This window comes from Natrix helvetica (genome assembly GCF_964273705.1).
Source record: "Natrix helvetica genome assembly, chromosome: 2".
NCBI lineage: Eukaryota > Metazoa > Chordata > Lepidosauria > Squamata > Natricidae > Natrix > Natrix helvetica.
In genome coordinates this window covers 196752874-196774479 of record NC_138552.1, presented here as the reverse complement: position 1 = coordinate 196774479, position 21606 = coordinate 196752874, and the positions used below count along the sequence as shown (strand labels likewise).

Genomic DNA, 21606 nt, shown 5'->3' with positions numbered 1-21606 from the left:
GTAATAGCTTGCTCATATCTAAATCATCACTTAGGCCATAGTTTTTTACAGTTGTATGTGAAACTTCTCCAAATCTTGAGTAGCTTATTTAGGAACTTCAATGTTGACCTTATCTTCTTCTCTTGACTTATTAAGACTACCTGAAAATCTCATTAAGTCCCAAGGGATAATTCCAAGAAAAAGAGCCAAATTTAAATTTTGGATTTGGAGTCTAACTTCTCATGCTGTTTAGAGTAGGATGTCAGAGAAATAATAGAATCCATGGTATTCCCTATGACATTCTATGGGAATGAAAGTTGAAGAATCACAATAGGAGATTATAGGTGACATTTCTGAAATTTGGTGTTGGAGAACACTTCAAAAATACCATGGACACCCAGTAAAACAATGAATCATTGAACAAATCAACTCAGAATCAGGGCACAAAAGACCAGGGTCACCTTATCCTATTTCAGACACATGATGTGAAGACCTAGCTTTCTGAAGAGGTCTTTATTAACGGGAAAGGTAGAAGGAAAAAAGAATAAGACGACAAAATGGATAGAGTCAATTACAGTGACAATGGACAAACTATTTGAAGACCTGAAAGATCAGGTCATGGAGATAATGATGGATGGAAATTCTATCTATGTGGTTACTAGAAGTTAAAAACAATTTGATGGCACATAATCCGTCAATAACTTATTATAATTTCTCTCCTCCTAGTACAATTTTTCAACATTAAAATTGATGTTATTGTTGGAAGTTTTAATTTAATTTATTTGTCATCAACTTTGAAATAATCATTAAAGCAACTGTGGTTTTGGTGAGATAATCTGATGGAATATAGTAGTAAGGATTTCCAGAAGAAAGTGGTACATTCTAGAGGAATAAGAGACAACTCAGTCCAGATATTTTGTGTGAGAGTAAGAGGGTGAAGACAGCCCTTTCCTAATATTGCTCAGAGTATATGGTAAATGCAGATAGTAGAAAACTTCAGTTTGGCAAGAGTTTGTGTATAGGTGTGAAAACAATAAAAAACCTAGCTTAGAATAATCACCACATACCGTGTTTCCCCAAAAATACAAACTACTCAGAAAGTAAGCCCTAGCTTGATTTTTACATGTGCGCCAAATATAAACTCTTCCCCCAAAATAAGCCCTAATTAAGATCCCGCCCACTCCAGGGTGCATGGGTAAAAATTAAGTTAGGATTGGGAGTGATGGAGCTGCCCTACTACTTATCTTTGGATAATTGAATTGATCCAGAGCTCTGTTATTGGCTGCAGAGATCTTCAGGAAAGATCTCTTGCCAACCTGAAGAAATTCCTGAAGGCCTCTGACAGTGAAAAGGAAGTCAGGGGTGACACAGGCAAGTGAATGAGTCAGTGGACAACATCCCCCTCGAAAATAAGACCTGGTGCATTTTTGGTGGCAAAAAATGATAAGACAGGGTCTTATTTTCGGGGAAACACAGTAGTGTTTTGGGGCCTGACAAATGCTTTAATAGCTGCAGCATAAATGCAGAGATATTTGGGAGCAGCTGCATCCAAAGAAATATTAGCTTTGTTTGAGCTAATATGCAACAGCTTTGCACAGTCCTAGTAATCAGTATTTTTATTACATTTCTTTTTACTGCAAAGATGTTTATGCTGCCTGATTCAGGAGACTCCATGTAGAATGACTAATCTGCAACCACCATGCTAGAAACTGGTGGAAAATATCTGTTTTCCAGAGACAATAAAAATATTAAAGCAATACTTTTCAATGGTTGATTTGTTTTTAAAATTAAAAGGAAATTGCAAGCCTTAAATCACACAGGTTCTCTTAATAGGATTGCAAACTCGCATAGTCCACTAGATAAAACTGAAAAATTTTTCAGAATTTGAACGGCCAAGATTGTTAAACTTCACATGGATTTTATCCCTTTCATTATGTCTTCCTTTTCTGGATTTGAATAGCTTTACTCAAGGGCTTGACATTTATTATTGTTATTATTCAATCTGAGGTTTCTTTGGAACATTTTGACCCCGATTGCTCAATGGAACATGACTTTCTATCCAGTTCTCAAAATACACAGGGGAGAAATTGCTTAAATGCTTTCCTATACTTCCTATCTTCATCTCTGTGTCTGACTAAAAGATATCAGCAGGAAACAACATGATCGCATTACATGGCTCAGCAGACTTGTACTCACCCACACACGGACCAGTCCCTTTGCCTCACTGCATTCTGATGTCAGGCCAAAGCAGTAGCAGCTGTTGCAGCCAAGTGGGTTTCTGGCAGAGAGTCCAAATCGGCCAGGTCTGCACCTGTCACAGTTGACGCCTTCCACATTCATCTGTTCACAAAAAAAAAAAGAAGAAGAGAAAGCTTTAGAAATGATCATCATTCTTTTTTTACATTCTACTTTGGTGCCTAGCTTATCAAATAAGTCTTAAATTACACAACTACTAGGACGAAGATACGTGGTAATAAGATGCCTTTTGCAGAATTAAGCTCAGTAGCTACCACATTCAGGATCCTATCATTTTTAAAACACTCTTTACCTGCCTCTGTTTTTTTTTTAAAAAAATTGATTTGGGGAAACTGAGAAGCGGGAGACCTGGGTTCTGACTGAGCCTTAATGAGAAACGGAGTTCACAATGGCTAAACTCCAAAGTAGCTTATTATAACCATCAGCACCAGGCTACATAGAAGGAGAATGCTTTTCAATGCACGGGAAGAATATTTTTTGAAAGTTGCTGAAAGGTTGCTTTGCATTACTTCCCTAAGACAGCACAGCAATTCAACAGAACTTGAGCACAGCCAACAGGGGGGAATGACAGCTGTTTTGCTCCTGAATGGAAATGTGGACAGCACCACATTGGGGAAGGTTGAGCTATAATGTTATGATAAAATCCTCTATGAGCCAACCTTGATTATTTGGTAACTCCACAGAGTTTTCCACATGGTTTCCTTTGGCAGTGATCATTAAGTGGTTTTCTGTTGACTGGATTCTCAGCATGCTACTCTAAACCCCTGGGAAATTCCAATGGTCTCCCTTCCGAATATTAACTAGATCCAGCTATCCTCTGCTCCCCCACTCCAGATCAGCAAGGAATGGCTAATGCTGCCACTTCCTTGAATTTAAGAATTACTGAAATAAATGACACTTACATTCTATGTTTTGAGTGTATGGCTAACACAAGCACACTTCTTTCATTTAGTTTAAGCTGCTGATTGATCTAAAGAGAAGGTACTACAAGGAGACAGGTTAAAAACAGAAATACATATAAGAGACTGAAAACCCCATCTTCTTACTTTACATGTGCACTGTCCTGTATGTTCAGCACAAGAGCACTTTTCCATTTCCGAATCGCAAGTCTGGGGTTGGGTCCCCGCTACTAGGCATTCACAGGCAATGCATTGTGGGTAATTCCGATAGCCTAGTCGGCATTCAGTGCATTTATCGCCAGAGAATTCTGGACGACAGAAACAGCAGCCAGTATCAGGGTTACACTGGAAACTAAGGGATCCAGCTACGCTGCAGTCACAGGCCTAGAGCAAAAAAATAAATAAAGTTAGCTTGTTTTAGAGAGGGAAACATTTGAAAGATTTCTGTTTTAACACAGTATACTCAAAAAATGACTGCAGCTATCTGTTGTGGCCCAAGAGCGGCCGGCTGAGCTGTTGGTGGACTCTGACAGCGATGACCATTATGGGACTGCCTCTGGAGGATGAGGAAGACACTGGAGGGTGTTTGGAGTCAGAGCAGGAACTAAAGAGGCCTGTTGGCCACCAGGTGGCATCTGAGTTAGGGAGCAGTGAAGAGGAACAGAAAGAGGTTGTCCCTGATGTGCGTGTGCGTAGAGCTGAGAGGAGAAAGGAACAGCTGTGGAGAAGATGTCATAGAAGGAAGTGGGGATCAGCTGGCTAAGGTTGTGGCCCCTCCCAAAGAGTTTATAGCTGGAGCGACAGGAGGGGAATCTTTGCAGGAAACAACAGTCCGTTTTACTAGCCGTTGAGAAAGCATTCCCTAAGTCTAATCTTGGTTTCTTGAAGATAGCGTTCTAGGCTCCTAGCCAAGGAGTGGTTTTATCTCTGTAATTAGTTGTGGCAGACAGCCAAGCCTGTGTCTGCATATTCATTGGAATCACGGGACAGAACACTATCACTGATAGTTATCCATATATTCATGTTAGTATCAACATATTGATGTTAACATTTGCAGGCACTGATTTCATTTTTCATAAATGTTATTACTTGAACTGTGTTTCTTTTAAGTAAAGCAGCTGAATACTGGGGGGATTAGATGTGATATTTTGCCTCTGAGTGAGTCCCAAAGTGGGGGAAAAAAAATCTTTGAGTTGTATACAATTGGGACCATCTATCAGCAGAATGTGTAAAATATTAGCCCAGTGTTTCACAACCTTAACAACTTTAAAATGAGTGGACTTCACCATGCAGAATTCCCCAGCCATCTTATTCATCATATCAGAAAAATAATGAATATGCACATTCAGAAGATTTTTTTTAAAACCAGGAATCTTTTTATAAATTAGAAAAAAAACTAATACTGTAAGATATTTTCTAGTAAGCCTCAGTATTTGTGTACTAAACATCCTTTTCAATCTATAGCAGTGATGGCTAACCCTCCCACCTGCGCATACGTGTACAACCACCACCACCACCCATCTGCGCATGTGTGCGTGACCTCCCCCTGTGCATGTGTGCGTGACCTCCCCCTGCGCATGTGTGCATGTGCCCCCTGCGGGGGGAAATTTTTGCTCACCCCAGGCTCTGGACACTTTCCTGAAGCCTGGGAAGGGCAAAAAACAGCTCAACTGGAAGTTCGGGAACAAACTTCCGGTTTGCCCATTTATTGAAAACAGCCTCCCCCGGCCCTCCGAAAGGCTGAAAAATCAGCTGGCCAGCACACACATGAGCACCAGAGCTGAGGACTGCCATGCCAACTGATATGATTCCACGTGCCACCTGTGGCATGCATGCCACAGGTTCGCCCTCATGGATCTCTAGTAAAGATCCTTCTCACATCGGTGGGGGAAACAAATGAATAGAACTGAAACACGTCTGCAAGACTAAATATGGAGCAAGTTTCAAATTAACTTAAAATCTTCCCATGGATTAATCTGAGTTTTAAACAAGAAAATTATTCAATTGTAGTTGAAGGTAGATTTATAAGTTAGAATATAAATATTTCTATCATTATACGTATAAACGATAAAAATATCAAAACATTACTACAATCCAGGCTAACAGATATCCATGAAAAAGATAATATGCCCATCAATGTTTCTATAAGCTATATCATGCAAGTGTGTGGCATGCAGTTGCAAAGATCAAATTCAAAGTCCTGCATAGACTTAACATTATGTACATATTATAGTCCAATATTGTCCTATGAGCACAGAATATTAAATCAGAGCAGGATATTTTTTAGGCAAAGCTAGGAGAAGAACAAGCATGGGGACCTTGCTGAAACTGAAGAAGTGCAGCCTTTGTGGTTTTTTCAGCGGGGGGGGGATCCCCAAATCAATATCCCCATCATGTTATCAATATTCCCTTTCTATCAGAAGTCCAAGTGATATGAAGTAGATTTTGAAGGAGCTCTATGGGTAGTCCTTGACCACAATTGTGCCCAAAATTTATGTTGCTAAGTAAAATATTTGTTAAGCATGATTTGCTCCATTTTGCAACCTTTCTTGACACCATTGTTAAGTGAATCGCTGAACGTATTAAATTAGTAAACAGGTTTATTAAGCGAATCTGGATTCCCCACTGATTTTGATTGTCAGAAGGTTGCAAAAGGGGACCACGTGATCCGAGGACACTGCAACCGTTATAAATGTGACTCAGTTGCCAAGCATCTGAATTTTGATTACATCACCATGGTATGCTAAGTGTAAAAAATTAGCAGAAGTCACTTTTTTCCAGCAATGTTGTAACTTCGAACAGTCACTAAATGAACTGTCGTAAGTCGAGGAATACCCATATTGTTTCATTTTAGGGCAGCCCAAATATGGACTTGAATGGATCCAGGGTGACGAGCAATTAAGAATCACTAGTTATGCATTCTACGAAGCAGGAGAGACTATACATTGAGAAATACCAGATATAACCTCTTGTGAGCAAATTGTTCACTATATGCAGAGTAAATTACAATCAGCTTTAAGGCTTGTTTTGCAAGGAGGCAGCCTCATGCAATATTCCTTTGCCTGTAAGTTATGAGAGACTCTGAAATTGGCTCCGCTAAAAGCTCAAACAGAGAAGGGGGCACTTGCACCTGGCTTTGGAGAAATGAGTTGAAATACGTTAAAATGGGAGACTTGGCTGACAGATCATTATTAATTTAGAGAGTGCCATAGCAGCTGCCATACTAATGCACTCAGATAATAGACAAGGCAAGGAGGGATATGAGAGAGCCCAGAACTGAAAAAGGGGTCTTCACCCTCATTAAACCGCTTTGCAGAAGACTGGTGATCGGTATGCTGGAGAAAAACAGAGGCTTCGTAAGAGGAGCCTTACAATCCCCAAAGAAAATAAATTTATCTCATTAATTAACTGGATTAACAACCATAGAAATAGATAAGATTGCTTGCATTCAGGACACATATTTAGTGCAACTGTAAACTAACTTAACCCTCTTTTGGTTGCTAGTAATCATTATTTGCACAGCTTGCTTAGCTGATTACAAACTTTATTTTTCAATGTATTCTTGAGAAACTAATTCGGATTGAAATAACAAGGATGTAAAAATAAATAAGAGTGTACAAGATGCTTATAAACCCTATAGCAAAAAGGAACCTTATCCAGATTGGGGCTAGACAAATATAAACAATAGCTTCTTTATAACCTTGAGCCACAGTGGTGCAGTGGTTAGAGTGCAGTACTGCAGGCTACTTCTGCTGACTGCCGGCTGCCTGCAATTTGGCTGTTCAAATCTCACCAGGCTCAGGGTTGACTCAGCCTTCTATTCTTCCGAGGTGGGTAAAATGAAGACACAAAATTGTTGGGGGTGATATGCTGACTCTGTAAACCGCTTAGAGAGGGCTGTAAAGCGGTATATAAGTCTAAGTGCTATTGCTATATTTCACACTGTCAGTGCAACTCACTACCATTAAATGTATTGATGAGCAATAAGGTAAGGTAAACAATACTTGGAAATTAAATATTTAAAAATCTTAATAAAAGGATACTTCATATTTTATCACATCTACCTCCAAGAAGATCAGTATAGTATATGCAGTATATATAATAAAAATAGCACATCAGCATTATCCAATTTATTTATATAATAGTATCTAGTATCTATTTCAGTTATATAATATGAATACTTTGAGATGAATGCAAAACTACATAATATGTGGAAGCTTACAACTGGTCACCTAACTTTGTTTTTAACCTGATCTCTCTTCTAAGTTTCTCTACTATTTTTAATTTAAAAGGTTATCCTTGAGTAAAATGTTTGGAATATTATTAATATAATCCATAGAAAAGTGATGCCTTTTGTTTAAAACAAAATAAGATCTCAGCTAGCAACATTTCACTTTATTGGGATAAATTGTATCCAAGTGTAAATATATAGGTACTATATGTTCTTTTGCTTTCGACTATAAGAGCTGATTCACAATATGTACATGTATGACATTTCTGTGCATACTAGGCCAGTTCTAATTAAAACACAACTTCAAGGATATAGTCATACAAGACAACTTTATCTGGAATAACTTCCTAAAGTTAAGACAGTGGGAAAATGAAAGAAAAGAAACACTCACCTTGCATCCACTGATAATATCATGACCCCAGTGATTCGATACACATTTTTCACATCTGCTTCCTGTAGTATTGGGAGGGCAGATGCAACGGCCAGTATGTGGGTCACAATTATTACCAAGATGGGAACATTGACAAGCTTCATGGAAGAGGATGAAGAGAGACAAAGACAATCGTTTTGAAACATGGAATACATTCCTCTACATATATTGCAGAGAATAATTTTCGGCATTTGATACTATTCTCCGTGAAAGTTTATCCAATCATGGGCTAGTAATATAATAACTCAGTGACATGCAATACTGTCATGGTAACTACTGTTCCAGAAGAAAGCAGGACAAAGAAATGGGTTTATCATTTGAATTATTATTCAAAAATACAGCTCCGGAAGCATTAACATTTAATAATTTTTAACCTAGGTCACATTAAGGGCATTTGTGGCATGAGCTACAGATAGACCTTGACTAACAATCACAATTCACCCCAAAATTTCTGTTGCTGAAATTTGTTCCATTTTAGATCTTTCTTGCCATAGTTGTTAAGTGAGTCACCACAGTTGTTAAAGTTAGTAACACAATTGTTAACTGAATCTGGTTTCTCCATTGACTTTGCCTGTCAGGTGGTTGCAAAAAGTGACTCCATAACCCTGGAACACTGCAACCGTCATAAATAGGAGTCACGTGCCAAGCATCTGGATTTTGATCATAGGGATACTGCGGTGTGACTTAAGTGCGAAAAATGATCATGAGTCACTTTGTTCAGTGCCGTTGTAACTTTGAATGTTGTAAGTCAAGGACTACTTGGATTGGTTTAGAACTTCCCTGTCTGCAGGATTCTAAGGTCCTTTCCTTCGGTCCATTTCCTACAGAAAGAGTCCTTCCTTCTTTTCTTTTCTCCCTCATTTGAGAATTCAGCATTCTATCTTAGCATGTGAATTCCTTAAGATACCTTTGGGAACTTAAGCAATTATTTCTTTATATACCCTTAATAGGTTTTGTTAATCACACACTTAGGGATATATTCCCCAGGGAATGAACTTCAACCAGGGTTACTTTATTCTCCCCTCTCTCAACAGTTGAATAGATGTCCAGATCCCATTCCAAATAGCAAATTTTCAGAAATAATTTATTGTATTTATTTAGTTTGTCAAACCTGTACAAGATAACAGGTATAAGTATAAACATGGACATGAACAAAGGAAAATTAGTACAAATAAACGGGGACAGTAGGACAGGATGGTAGGCATGGTGGGGCACTTATATCTTATTTATCTTATAAGAGAAGATAAAACCTACTGTTCTTAGCATGCTAGCCATTCATTTACCTTTTTTCTTAGAATGAATGGAATATAAAAACAGTAATTCTGTTTTAAATGTTTACCAAGAAAGCAAACAGCAAACCTATACCTTTGTGCTTAGCAAGAAATCCATAACAACTAATCAGAAATACTTCTAAATAACTGCAACATAATTGGTTTGATGTTAAAAAAAACCTGACCAAAATTATTATCTTAGGTTAGAACCCAGTATTTATTGTACTTTTATCTTGCTATGGAGTTTTAACTGGGCAACGTATTAATCAGTGAGGCAGAATTGGGGAAAATAACAGACAGATAATATTTTTAAAATCGTCCACCAATTCTGCAGAGCTAATCCAATTCTCTCTTTTCTCTATCCTTAAATCATATTTGGTTTTGCAAGATATAACAGTTTGAATCATCAGTCTCCACAGTTTTATATATTTAAATTGGAAACCAGGCACTATTTCATGACTGAAAATGCAATTAACTTTAAAAATAAATTTCCACATGTAAACTCATTATCGGAGGGGTCGTCACTGAATAAAGAACCCCTACTTAGTTCTAATCTCAAATGCATTTTTTAAAAGGTTATTGGCATTAATATAACTGTAAATTTCTCTGTGAAAAAAGATACCCATGATGGTTCTGTCTTACTATACTAGAAGTGACAAATCATTGAGTGATAGGAAATTTAGATTTGGGGCTTTTAGACTTTCACATCAGGTACAACAACAAAAGTTGATTCTCCAGAAACCCAATTCTGTTAACTCCAACCTAATTAAATAACAGCAGAGTATTCACACATTTGAAGTGGCTACATATTTTAATTTGTAAATTATATCCATGCCTATCTGCCTATTGCACAACACAGGAATAGGAGATATCACACACACACACACATGTTGCATTTGTGCTGATAAATAAATAAAGATAAATAAATGTAACAAGGCAACAAAAAAATGGCTTTCTGCCTGAATGGCTCCTAGGGTGAGCTGAAAGACAGAAAAGGGAAGCAGTATGCTCCCTCCCATATTTGGGCATACAAGGGGTTGTGACACAACACACACAGACACACACATATACATACATACATACATACATACATACATACATACATACATACATACATACATGTCTTGGCATATTCAGGTCTTTTCCTGTGTAAGGTTGACAGTATCTTGGTGATGTTTCACCGAGGTCACACTCATCATCTTCAGGCTTCGTGCTTGTGCGAGCAAAGCGTGATCGAAGCTGCCTTTTTTCTATAAATATAGGTGTGTGTGTGTGTGTGTGTGTGTGTGTGTGTGTGTGTGAAGTGTTGGCTTTGTTGCTTTAAATGGATTGGTTGGCTGTGTTAGCACATCTTGATTGGTTGATGGAATTGATGTTTGGTGAGGGTGATTGGTGTTCTGGGTCCTGTGTTGTTTTTTGTGGCTGGGCCTCCTTTATTGGCTAGGGCTAGTTTCCAGATGTCTGGTAGGCAGGAGATATCATCACATTTATTCATGTTGTGGGGGTGTTTCTCTATTTCGATAGCTTCCATAATTATTCTCTTGTTGAAGTGTTCAGTTTTGGAGAGTAATTTGGTTCCTTCAAAATCAATTTCATGTCCTGTTGTTTTAAGGTGCTGGAAAAGGGATGAAGTTTTTTCTTCTTTTATGACTGCATTTTTGTGTTCTTCGAAGAACATATATATAAAACATACATAGAGGAGCCAATTTGGTGCAGTGTTTAAGGCACCAAGCTAGAAACCAAGAAATGATAAGTTTTAGTTCTGCCTTAAGCATGAAAGGTAGCTGGGTGAGTTTGGGCCAATCACTCTTTCTCAGTGTGCAATGTCAGGCTCAGGTGACAAGCACATCAGCCAGTTCCTGACCAATGGATCAATATTTGATTTTTGGACCCTGTACATCTGTAAAAATGATAGGAAGATATACATATACATACATACATACATACATATATATGTACCTTCATGCACATGCGTATACACACACACACAAACACACACATACACAGATGTAGTTATTTAAAGAATTTATATGGCCACCCACTTACATACTTACACACTTACAATCAATCAATTCAATGAAACAATCAGAATAGAGTTGGAAGAGACCTTGGAGGTCTTCTAGTCCAACCTCTGCTCAAGCAGAAGACCCTATACTTTTTCAGACAAGTGGCTGTCCAGTCTTTTTTTTAAAAAAATGTTTCAGTGACGAAGTACCTACAACTTCTGATGGCAAACTGTTCTACAGTTTGTCCTCACTATTAGGGAGTTTCTCCTTAATTCCAGCTTGCTTCGCTCCTTGAGTGGTTTTCATCCATTGTTTCTTGTCTTGCCTCCTGGTGTGTTGGAAAATAAGTTGACCCCCTCTTCTTTGTGACAGCCTCTCAAATCCTAAAATACTGCTACCATGTCATCCCTAGCCCTTCTTTTCTCTAGATTGGCCATACCCAATTCTTTCAACCGTTTTTGTCTCCAGGCCCTTAATCATGCTTTTTTTTAAAAAAAATTAAGGACCCTCTTTTGGTCTCCAAGCCCTTAGTTGCTCTTCTTTGCACTTTTTCCAAAGTCTTGACATCTTTTTTGTAATGTGGTGACCAGTTATGTGATCTTACAAACACTTACTCACCATCACACACACACACACAAGGGAGGAAGAGAGAAAGAGAGACAGACAGACAGATATACACAGAGAGAGAGAGAGACAGACAGATATACAGAGAGAGAGAGAGAGAGACAGACAGACAGACAGAGGGGGAAGTTTTAAAAACCGGTAGGATGTTGTTACAAAGTTGGATAATAAGTCACCATAGAGCACCAAGGATCCCACAGATTTTCCTCTACTAGGCACAAACATGGTCAATGCACTGATGAAATTTCTCACAGTTAGTTCCTGAACCAGCATGTGTTATACACCTATGCAATATATTGAAGAACCAACGTTATCATTTTCAAGTCATATTGTTAGTGCTACAACAAGCTGGGGGAAGACTGACATTAAAGTCCACATTTTTTTCTTGCAAAGTAAAAATTGCACTTTGGCAGAGAAAACAAAGATAATCCTTGTGCACACAGCTTGACATAGAATTCATTTTTTTTGCAAGAACATTTCTACACCAGGCTCAATATGTTTTCTATATTTAGCTTTTAGTATGGAGCTGATATTCATAATGTTTGCTCTGCTCATTATTTCATTTTAATTTTAATTTTCTTTTTAAAGAAAACATTACGTTAAAAGATAAAAAGAAAAAAACAACCCTATTTTCTTATTCGACCTCATACAAAGGAAGCATAACAAGACTGGCTTTAAAATAAGCACAATTGTTTGAACTATTTCTAGATCAAATAGAGAAAATCTAGGAATACACAATTATCATACTCATTCAAGGACTTCTGTATGAACTTTATCAGAGTCCAAGGAATATTTCTCAAAAGCATACATTGTTCACCAGGAAAGAATGGAAAAGATCAGGATGTTGTATATTGCTGTTAGAACCTATTAGGATTGTGCCATTTTTGTCCATTTTGCACAGAATTGTGGTACCTCGTTTACTGATGATTATTTTTGTCTGCATGCTGATGCATCGTTTTAGATGCATCCATTGACTGTCAGTGCATCATTTATTTCCATCACTATGTCATGTGAAAATAATGGAGGTTGATGGATCAAACATGGTCATTCAAACAGTGACAAATGGTTATAGAAAGTTTTCATAACAAAAAAACAGCTCTTCAGACCTGCAAGTGCCACAAAAATGAAAAGTCACAGTAATTCTTTGTGTGCTTGTTCAATTTCCTTTTATGCTAAGTTCTTTAATACTAGTTTTATCATTTATTTTTCATTTTATGTGGTTTCTTTTCGGTGAATCCAAGAAATGACATTTTATTCTTACCAAACGCTGTCATGCTTGAACATTTACATGACAATCAACGCACCTTTATAGGTCCACCCTTCCTTTACAGGGTCTCAATACAAGAATTAAGCCATGGCTCTGAATACAATCTGCAGAAATCTTAAAACACATTTATCTCACCAACAAAATTTGCTTTCCACTAGTTAACAGAAGGATCACACTAAGTTCTCCCTCAATAGCCTTGAGGCTACTGTCATACTTCAGAATAATCAGGACGAGGATTCTCATTACTCAGTGTTACAACAAAAAATTGGACGTGCAACAATTTGAATAGGAGGAGCCTTATTTGATGTTTTGAAGATAGACTTCAAAGTACCAGACAAGTTCAGCCAAGGTTTCATTTAGATTGCAATCGTATATGCAAGGTAGAGAAGGTCCCATTTAATTCAATTTTATTTAATTCTAAGCAGGCATGCAGAGAACTAGGCTCCTTGTTTAATAAGATAGCTTTCCATCCATATATATTTGTAAATAAACATCACTGAAAATAACATATGGCTGAGCATTTAGGATTGTGCTCTAAATACGGATCCATGGATTAGTTTAATTCTGATATACGTCAAATCCATTTGTGAAGCTGATTTAGTTTAGTTTTTTTAGTTTTTCAACTGTGTAAATTTTTAAAAAGCAAAAAAAAAAATTATCCTAATGCTTGCATTTAGTTTAATGAAAGGAAGGACTAGGGGTGACATGATAACAGTGTTCTATTCCAATATTTGAGGGGCTGCCACAAAGAAGAGGGGATTGACTTATTTTCCATACCACCAAAATGCAGGATAAGTAATGGATGGAAACTAATAAGGAGAGAAGCAACCTAGAACTAAGGAGAAGTTTCCTGACAATCAGAATAATTAATCAGTAGAACAACTTGCCTCCAGAAGTTTGGAATGTTTCAATACTGGAAGTTTTTAAGAAGCAATCGGACAACCATTTGTCTGAAATGGCATAGGGTATCCTGCCTGAGCAAGGGGTTGGACTAGAAGACCTCCAAGGTCCCTTCCAACTCTGTTATTCTATAATTTTTATGCATACTTTCCCCAATATACTCATTTAATATTTTTCTTTATTAAGTCGTATATTTTCTCTCATAAATTATATTCAATTTTTCAAAAAATCACTGATCCAGAACACATGGACCCATTTCTAAATTTTTCTAGCCAATACATGCAGTTTGTATGAGTTCTTTTAGTTGAGACCTGGCATTAAATATGGAAGAAAATGATTTAGGTGCACAATTATTCTTCTGTAAATTTAGAAGTTTGAAGATTTGATCAATTTTCCTAAAGAAGATGTACCATGGCAAAATAAGTAGCAGGCATTGTGTACAGGAATATCTGCACTATGTATGGGCTAGAACAAGGGTCCCCAACCTGTGCGCCATGGTCCAGTAAGGGGCTGTGGGCTAATTGCCACCGGGCCATGTGTGGTTGTCTGGTGCATGCACCCAGCTCCATTGACATGAGTGTCACCATGAATGTTGCAGGTGCTTGTGCACACACACACACACTTGCACTTACCCCTGCCATAAAATCATCCCCTCTTTCCCCCCTGCCCCTGCTCTGGGCCGCCAACCCAGAAAGGTTGGGGAACTCTGGACTAGAACCTCCCAAGTCGAGAATGCAATACAATACAATACAATACAATACAATAGTAGAGTTGGAAGGGACCTTGGAGGCCTTCTAGTCCAACCCCCTGCCTAGGCAGGAAACCCTATACCGTTTCAGACAGAGAAGGGTGACATTACGGTTGTGGAGAATAAGAAGGCAAAGATCCTGTGTGACTTCCAGATCCAGCTGAACAAGCAGCTACTGGCCAATCAACTAAATATCAAGGCAGTAGACAAGGACCAAACAAAAGCAGTGATGATAAATGTGATTGTGCCAAGTGACAGTATCTTCAGGAATAAGTATGAGGAACTGGAATAATCCTGAGGCCTAAAGGAAGAACTAGAGAGGATGCAGAAAGTAAGGTGACCAACTGTCCTCCTTTAGGGAGGACAGTCCTTCTTTTGTAAGTTCTGTCCTCCCTCGAAAAGTGTCCTCCTACATGTCCTCCTTTTTGATATTTGAAGACTAATCTGTTGCGCGTTATGTGACGTATTTTATTAAACAGTTTCATCGCAAGTATATTGAACAGATATTGAATCTTGTGTTGAATTTTTATCTAAAGAAATGCTAGACATTAAAATAGATGACAATTGTCTCTTTGAAGAAATTAGAAGACTGAATGTATATTTAAATTCTGAAAAATTAATACAATGGGAAAATCAACATGTTGAAATTGATAAAAGATGGGTGGATATTTTCAGCCATTTCAAAAATGAACATATTCCATGTGAACATTTATTTATACTTGTTCAATTTACGTTGTGCTGCCCTGGAACTAATGCAGCAGTTGAAAGAGTTTTTTTCAATTGCCAATGATTTTTCGACAAGTGAGAAATCGAGATTGAATGTTGATACTCTAGCTGCAGCACTTGCCGTAAAATTCAATATGAAGGATATTTCTTGTTCAGATATTTCTAATATATTGTTAGAAGATGATACATTGACAAAAAATATTAATTCAATGGAAAAGTACTCATTTAAATAATAATTAACAGGCATGTACGCATAATTACAATATAAAATGTTGCAAATGTTTTTATTATGCATATATCATATTTTAGTGTATTATTGTTGCAATGAATAAAATATTTCTTTTATTTACGATATATTTTTTCCAATTTATTTGTCCTCCTTTTCATTGTAAAAAAGTTGGTCACCTTAGCATTTTGGACAATAGAACGTGTTTTGTCCTCCTTTTCATTGTAAAAAAGTTGGTCACCTTACAGAAAGCAAAGACCAAAGAAGTTGCGGTGCTAGTAGGAGCACTCGGGGCTGTGGCTCCTAAGCTGGGACAGTGGCTCCAACAGATCCTAGGAACCACATCAAAGCTCTGTGTCCAGAAGAGTGTAGTGTTGGGAACAGAATCCCGTACCATATTCTCAAACTCTCAGACCTCTGGTGGAGGACCTGAGATAGAGGAAGTCACATACACATAGAGGTGAGCTAGGAATTTTAAAAATAGAGTTGCTCCTTTTCTTCCCTTTCCTCAGTTCATTCTTGCTGTTTCTTTAATATACAGCAGAGGTGGGTTCCTACCAGTTTGGATCGGTTCGGCTGAGTAGGTAGTAGGTTGGCCGGACATGCGACGAACCAGTTCGATCCTCAGCTTGATCTTGATTTTCTGTTCTGCACATGCGTAGGACAATCTTCATTGAAAAGAATGTATTTTCCCCCTTTTTAAATGTTGTGTGCATGCACAGACCTTTTTAGGTGCAAATGTGCACACACACGGAACGCAGAGTGCGTGCAAAGTTTTTTGGGTGCCGAACCGGTAATAATGCCAGCAGGAACCCACCCCTGATATACAGTATGTATTTTTTAGTGCTTTGTCTAATAAAAGGATTTATAATCAGAATTAAAAATGCATAACATATACATATATTAAAATTAGTAATTTAATATGCACATGGATTCTTGGAAAAAGTTCTTTTCATCTTATTAGAGCACAACCCTTATTTGCTATTCATTAAATCAACACTGCCCACTTTGTTAACCTTTTGTATTTTCAATTTTTTTGCTGTTTAATAAGATCTGAAATCTGAAAAAAACCATTTTTGTGTTAATGAATAAAAAGAAACAACAAATGAACAATTGAGTGAGTTTTGAAGCACGTTTTTCAATCAGTTTAGAAGGGTTCATCACACCAATAAGTATATTCTGATCTGAACATCAGCTACAGATAGTTCATATTACAATGTCTTAAGTTCTAATTTCTTGAGCATCCTTAGTTCTAAAGTAGGATCGTAGGTCAACAATATAGGTCAGAGCTGGATAAATATAACAATTATTTTTAAATAATAACTCTAATATAAAGTGGACTTTTATTTTATTTTGCAGTAGATATTAGAAAATGTAAACTGCAAAGAAAATAATTTCCGAGCAAAGGAAATAATTTCAATGAATGGCATACTGTTAAGAATATTGTTTCCATTGTTTATAACTTCTCATGCCCAGATTTTGCCCTAAATAACATGATGTCTGCTTGATATTTATATCGTTTAATTGCAGAGGTTTTATTTGCTTTTTAAAATGTTATGATTGCATGTCTGAAAATACTTTGTCCAAGTTTTCAAATAAAATAAAAAACTTTCCTATGTAAAACCAATTTTGCTAGAGTTAAATTCCATAGTAAAAATGATGCCAATTGGAAGACCGTCTTGAAAAACCCTTCCCCTCCCACAAAGCTATTAGCTATTAAATGAAAACTTGATTATATACATACGGGTGCATCCTCCTTCCTCAAAACCATAAAATCCATGAGCACAATGGTCACATTTCTTTCCTCCAACACCTGGTTGACAGTGGCACTGTCCGGTCTCATCACAGTCAAATGATTTTGATCCAAATGAATTACAATTGCAAGGGAGACATCCTCTTGATGACTGCACACCAAAGGTACCAGACTGTCATAATAGAGACAGGGAAAATCAATTAGCAGGAAAAACAACAACCAAGGAGATAGAAAAGAGGGAACACCATACAGATTTGAAAAAGCTACATAATGGTAGAAAGGAATGACTTTACTCCCCCCCACCACCACCAACTTGGACAACCAAAATAATTTAGAATGGATAAACACTGTCAGTTCCACTTATAGCCAAATGACGTCATGTTCATATTTTATATATTTTAAGTTGTATACGTTCAGTCTAAAATACATTTGTAAATGTCCAAATGTGAAACTCAAATCAATCCATTTTGAATTTTATGAAGTCAAATATGTACATGAAGTCTCATTAATATATCTCTGTTAAATAACACGATGCAAAAGCATATCTTTTAGTCTTTCTTTTAAATTTCTGTTACAATAAAAACATTTTACAAAGATACCTGTATCTTACATAAAATGTTGCCTTCAAGGAGTTTGCAATAGCTCCTTGAGTTACCATTACAGGGACTCAATCAAAGCATAAAAATATGCACCAGTCGACAGAATACACCAGACTCTTGTCCTGCCTTAATTATGGATACACTTGGCATTCTGATAATCCAGGTAAAGCCTGAATCTGTTTCTTGATAGGAAGCCAGGTTAAAACAATCAACATGCACATTTTATAGACATTTCTTCTTTTCAGTATACTGGGACGATTGCTATATTTAGCAGTGAGGGCAAAAGCTTCACTGATGCAATTAAGGTTTAATTAAATACTGTTATCCTTTTATGTTACCCTCTTATCTCTTCTTATGATGCAGAAAAAGGCAAAAAGAAAAGAAAAGAAGAGAGCGGAAGTGAGAGAGGGATAAAAACAAACTGAAACCAAAGTTCAACACTCTCAAGAGTAATTCAGAATAACTCAATGAAGCCAGGCATAGTCAGCATGCAGTTTTAAATAAATAGTTGGATGATAAGTCCTGTTTAAAGGCTGAAAATAAGAAAATAAATTTCCTTTTAGAATAAAATTCTTTGCTACAAGATTCTGTTTCCCCTTGTGTGAATTTCCTTTTCAAATGAACCAATAATCCTAGAGGTTCACACACTTATGCCGTAAATAAAAAATAAATACACAAACACATGAGAGAGGGGGGGGGGAGAGGAAAAGATAAAGAGGGAGGGAGGGAGAGGGAAGGAGAGAGAAAGGAGGGAGGGGGGAAAGATAAAGAGAGGGGGGAGAGAGAGAGACAGCACTTTGGATCATTTTCCTCAATAAATCAATGTACAAGTACAATGTTTTTGACTTATTTGTTAAATTGGATTCTCTTTAGTTTTAGGACCTGTATGGACGACAGATCACATTTTAACTCATTTATGGTGAACTGTTGAAAATCCCATTTTAAAAATACCTCTGTATCTGTTAACTAAAACTATGTTTTATCTGCTGTCTTCACATGAAGATAGCAAATAATATAATACGTTTCATCTTCTCTTTAATACAGGTAGTCATCAACTTACAAGAGTTAATTTAGTGACTTTTCAAAGTTACAGCGGCACTGAAAAACGTGACTTATCATTGTTTTTCACACTGCAGCATTCACCAAAGTCACATGATCAAAATTTGGATGCTTGGCAATTGGTTCATATTTATGACGGTTGTAGAGTCCCAGGGTCACGTGATCACCTTTTCTGCTCTTCTGACCAGCAAAATCAGTTGGGGATTCACTTAACAACCATGTTACTAACTTAACACCTGGAGCAAAGGATGGTTGTAAAATGGGACAAGTGTCTCACTTAGCAACACAAATTTTGCACTCAATTGTGATCTTAAGTCAAGGTCTACCTATCTTAAGGCTTCTACATTCAAAGCAAACTCATTTCCAATGATGAATTTCCAAGACGTTTTGGAACTACAGTCACAATAGCAGGCTCTCTCCAACCCACGCATACTATGATACAACTAGCATCTTCTCAATTAAGGAGAGTTTCAAACAGAGCTTCATTGCAAAGGGAAACTGCAGGAAGATCTGCCTTTCAAAATACAAGAGGAAGGAATTTCCTTGGTCACCTTTAAACTCTGTTTGGTATAAAGTAGCTCAAGGGATTGTGGCCCAATGAGAAGAAATGCATTGTTTCTTTTAACACAGATTCTGCTATGGCAAAAATATTGTTATTTTTGACTTGTAGGTCCCTACGCTTTGGACTTAGAGCATCACTGCAAGTGCTTAAAAATATCATGCAGAAAAGCATATAAGTGCATCTGGCAGTGAACAAACATGTCTGTTCATGTTACTTGTAGCAAAAGGTCAGCAGAAGCAATGGTTGCCTAAGGGAGTCACAAATATCTGCCTATATCGATGTACTGCAGGGGAAGATCAGATCAGAGAGTTCATTTAGGGTTCATCAGATTCCCTGTTCCACATCCCTTGAATTCTGCTGCAATATTTTAACACAAAGATGTAAAATTAAATGGAAAGCTGACAAGCTGAAAAACAAAGCACCCGCCTGTATCACATTTTACATCTTACAAGACTCTACAGCAGTGTCTCTCAACTTTATCAACTGTCTGGGAAATTCTGGAAATTGAAGTCCACACATCTTCACATTTCCAAAGCTGAGAAACACTGCTCTAAAGCAATCTTTGGGGAGCATCTTACCAATTTATGTGGCAATAAAATGGCAACCATTTAATTATAATGTGTCCAATTTCCCAAAAGGAGGATATACCTCATTCATACCGTAGTTCCTCAAAAATAAGACATGGTCTTATTTTCTTTTGACCTCTGAAATAAGCACTTGGACTTATTTTGGGGAGGTCTTATTTTCAGGGGGGGGAAAAGGGAATTTTTAAAAGAAAAAAAATTCAATCATATTGGAATAATTGAGAAAAGTTTTATTTATTTATTTGTGCACTAATGGTGCTAACTTTATGACTAAAATTGTCTATACAGTATATTAATTTAAAAAGTACTGTTGTGAGGTGTTTGTAGAAGGAATTCCTTGAGCATTTGGGTGGAGGCTCTGTTCCCAGAAGGTTATAATTCCATCATTATAATTTTCCCAGCCTTGTTTTGAAAGTTGATAGGACATTCATTTTCTTTTCAGGGTCTTGGATAAGTTGTTAACGTTGTACTTCCCAGCACAAATACATGCCAAAATGCAACACATGCGGAATGCATCATGTTTTATTACCACAGCAGAAGACTTGAAAGCACCCCTTGGACACCCTCTTGCTGTGGGAGAGCCCCATCTTTGATGGGGTGCTTTCGTTTGTTGAGAGTACAACGGCTTCCCTTTCCGGATATACACCTGCCTGCTCAGTTCACACCGTTTACCAGCAGATCCAGATTTACAAATGCATCTCCCTGATACATCACAGTTCAAGGACATGGATCCTACTGGATTGCAGCCACACGGAATGCAGAACTGCTTTTCGGGAGCCCAAAAGTAAGTGGACTTTTGAAGAGGAAGAGGGGAGGAAAACAAGTTAAGAAGTGAATGTATACGAAATGTCAGAAGAGCAGATTACATGAGAATAAAAGAGAGAAATACCAAAGATTTGTAGAGCTAAATCTCAGGCCCAATCATATTACTATTACAGCATATTTTCAATACTAAAAGCATTGATTTTCACTTATAAAACCAAGCAAATGTTGCCATGAATTATTTCCAATAAGAATTGTTTTCGTTTACATCACCTACAATAAGAAGCTTCCTTGAAATTTCAACATTTTGGCACAGCTATTTGGCAAACATTAGTAAGAATTCTGGAAACAATGCTTAAAAATTTTGTTTTTAAAATTCTGGAATACTGATGGTTCCTCCTTGCACTTCCAGCTGTTCAATTTTAAACAGCCATACAGGAGATGGGGACAAATGTCTAGTAGAAACAAACATTGATATTCCCTAAAACACTCATGTTTTATAATTGCTCTCTAATTTCATAATTACTCTGTAAACTAATTACCTGTTTATTAGCTCCAAGATATACTTGGTTGTTTGCTCTAGCTATTTTACAATATTCTACCCTAAATGCTTCAAGGCCCAAAATCAAGAGCTTTAAGCATCTATATTTCATGAGGAAAAAAAAAATTATAAGTACTGTATATCATTAGGATGAAGATGCATGGATTCTAGGCATCTTCACTGATG

General features: G+C 37.2%; 1 protein-coding gene across 1 annotated transcript in view; it reads right to left on the bottom strand.

Moving 5' to 3' along the window:
* LAMA2 (laminin subunit alpha 2) overlaps positions 1 to 21606 on the bottom strand; it is a 464667-nt gene that overhangs the window by 147320 nt on the left and 295741 nt on the right. Inside the window, exons 21-25 of the mRNA XM_081941542.1 lie at positions 20647 to 20910; positions 17305 to 17485; positions 7757 to 7893; positions 3282 to 3518; positions 2176 to 2319 (exon numbers count right to left, since the gene is read on the bottom strand). Of these exons, the coding sequence (XP_081797668.1) occupies positions 2176 to 2319; positions 3282 to 3518; positions 7757 to 7893; positions 17305 to 17485; positions 20647 to 20910 (963 nt within the window). The remainder of the gene's footprint in view (positions 1 to 2175; positions 2320 to 3281; positions 3519 to 7756; positions 7894 to 17304; positions 17486 to 20646; positions 20911 to 21606) is intronic.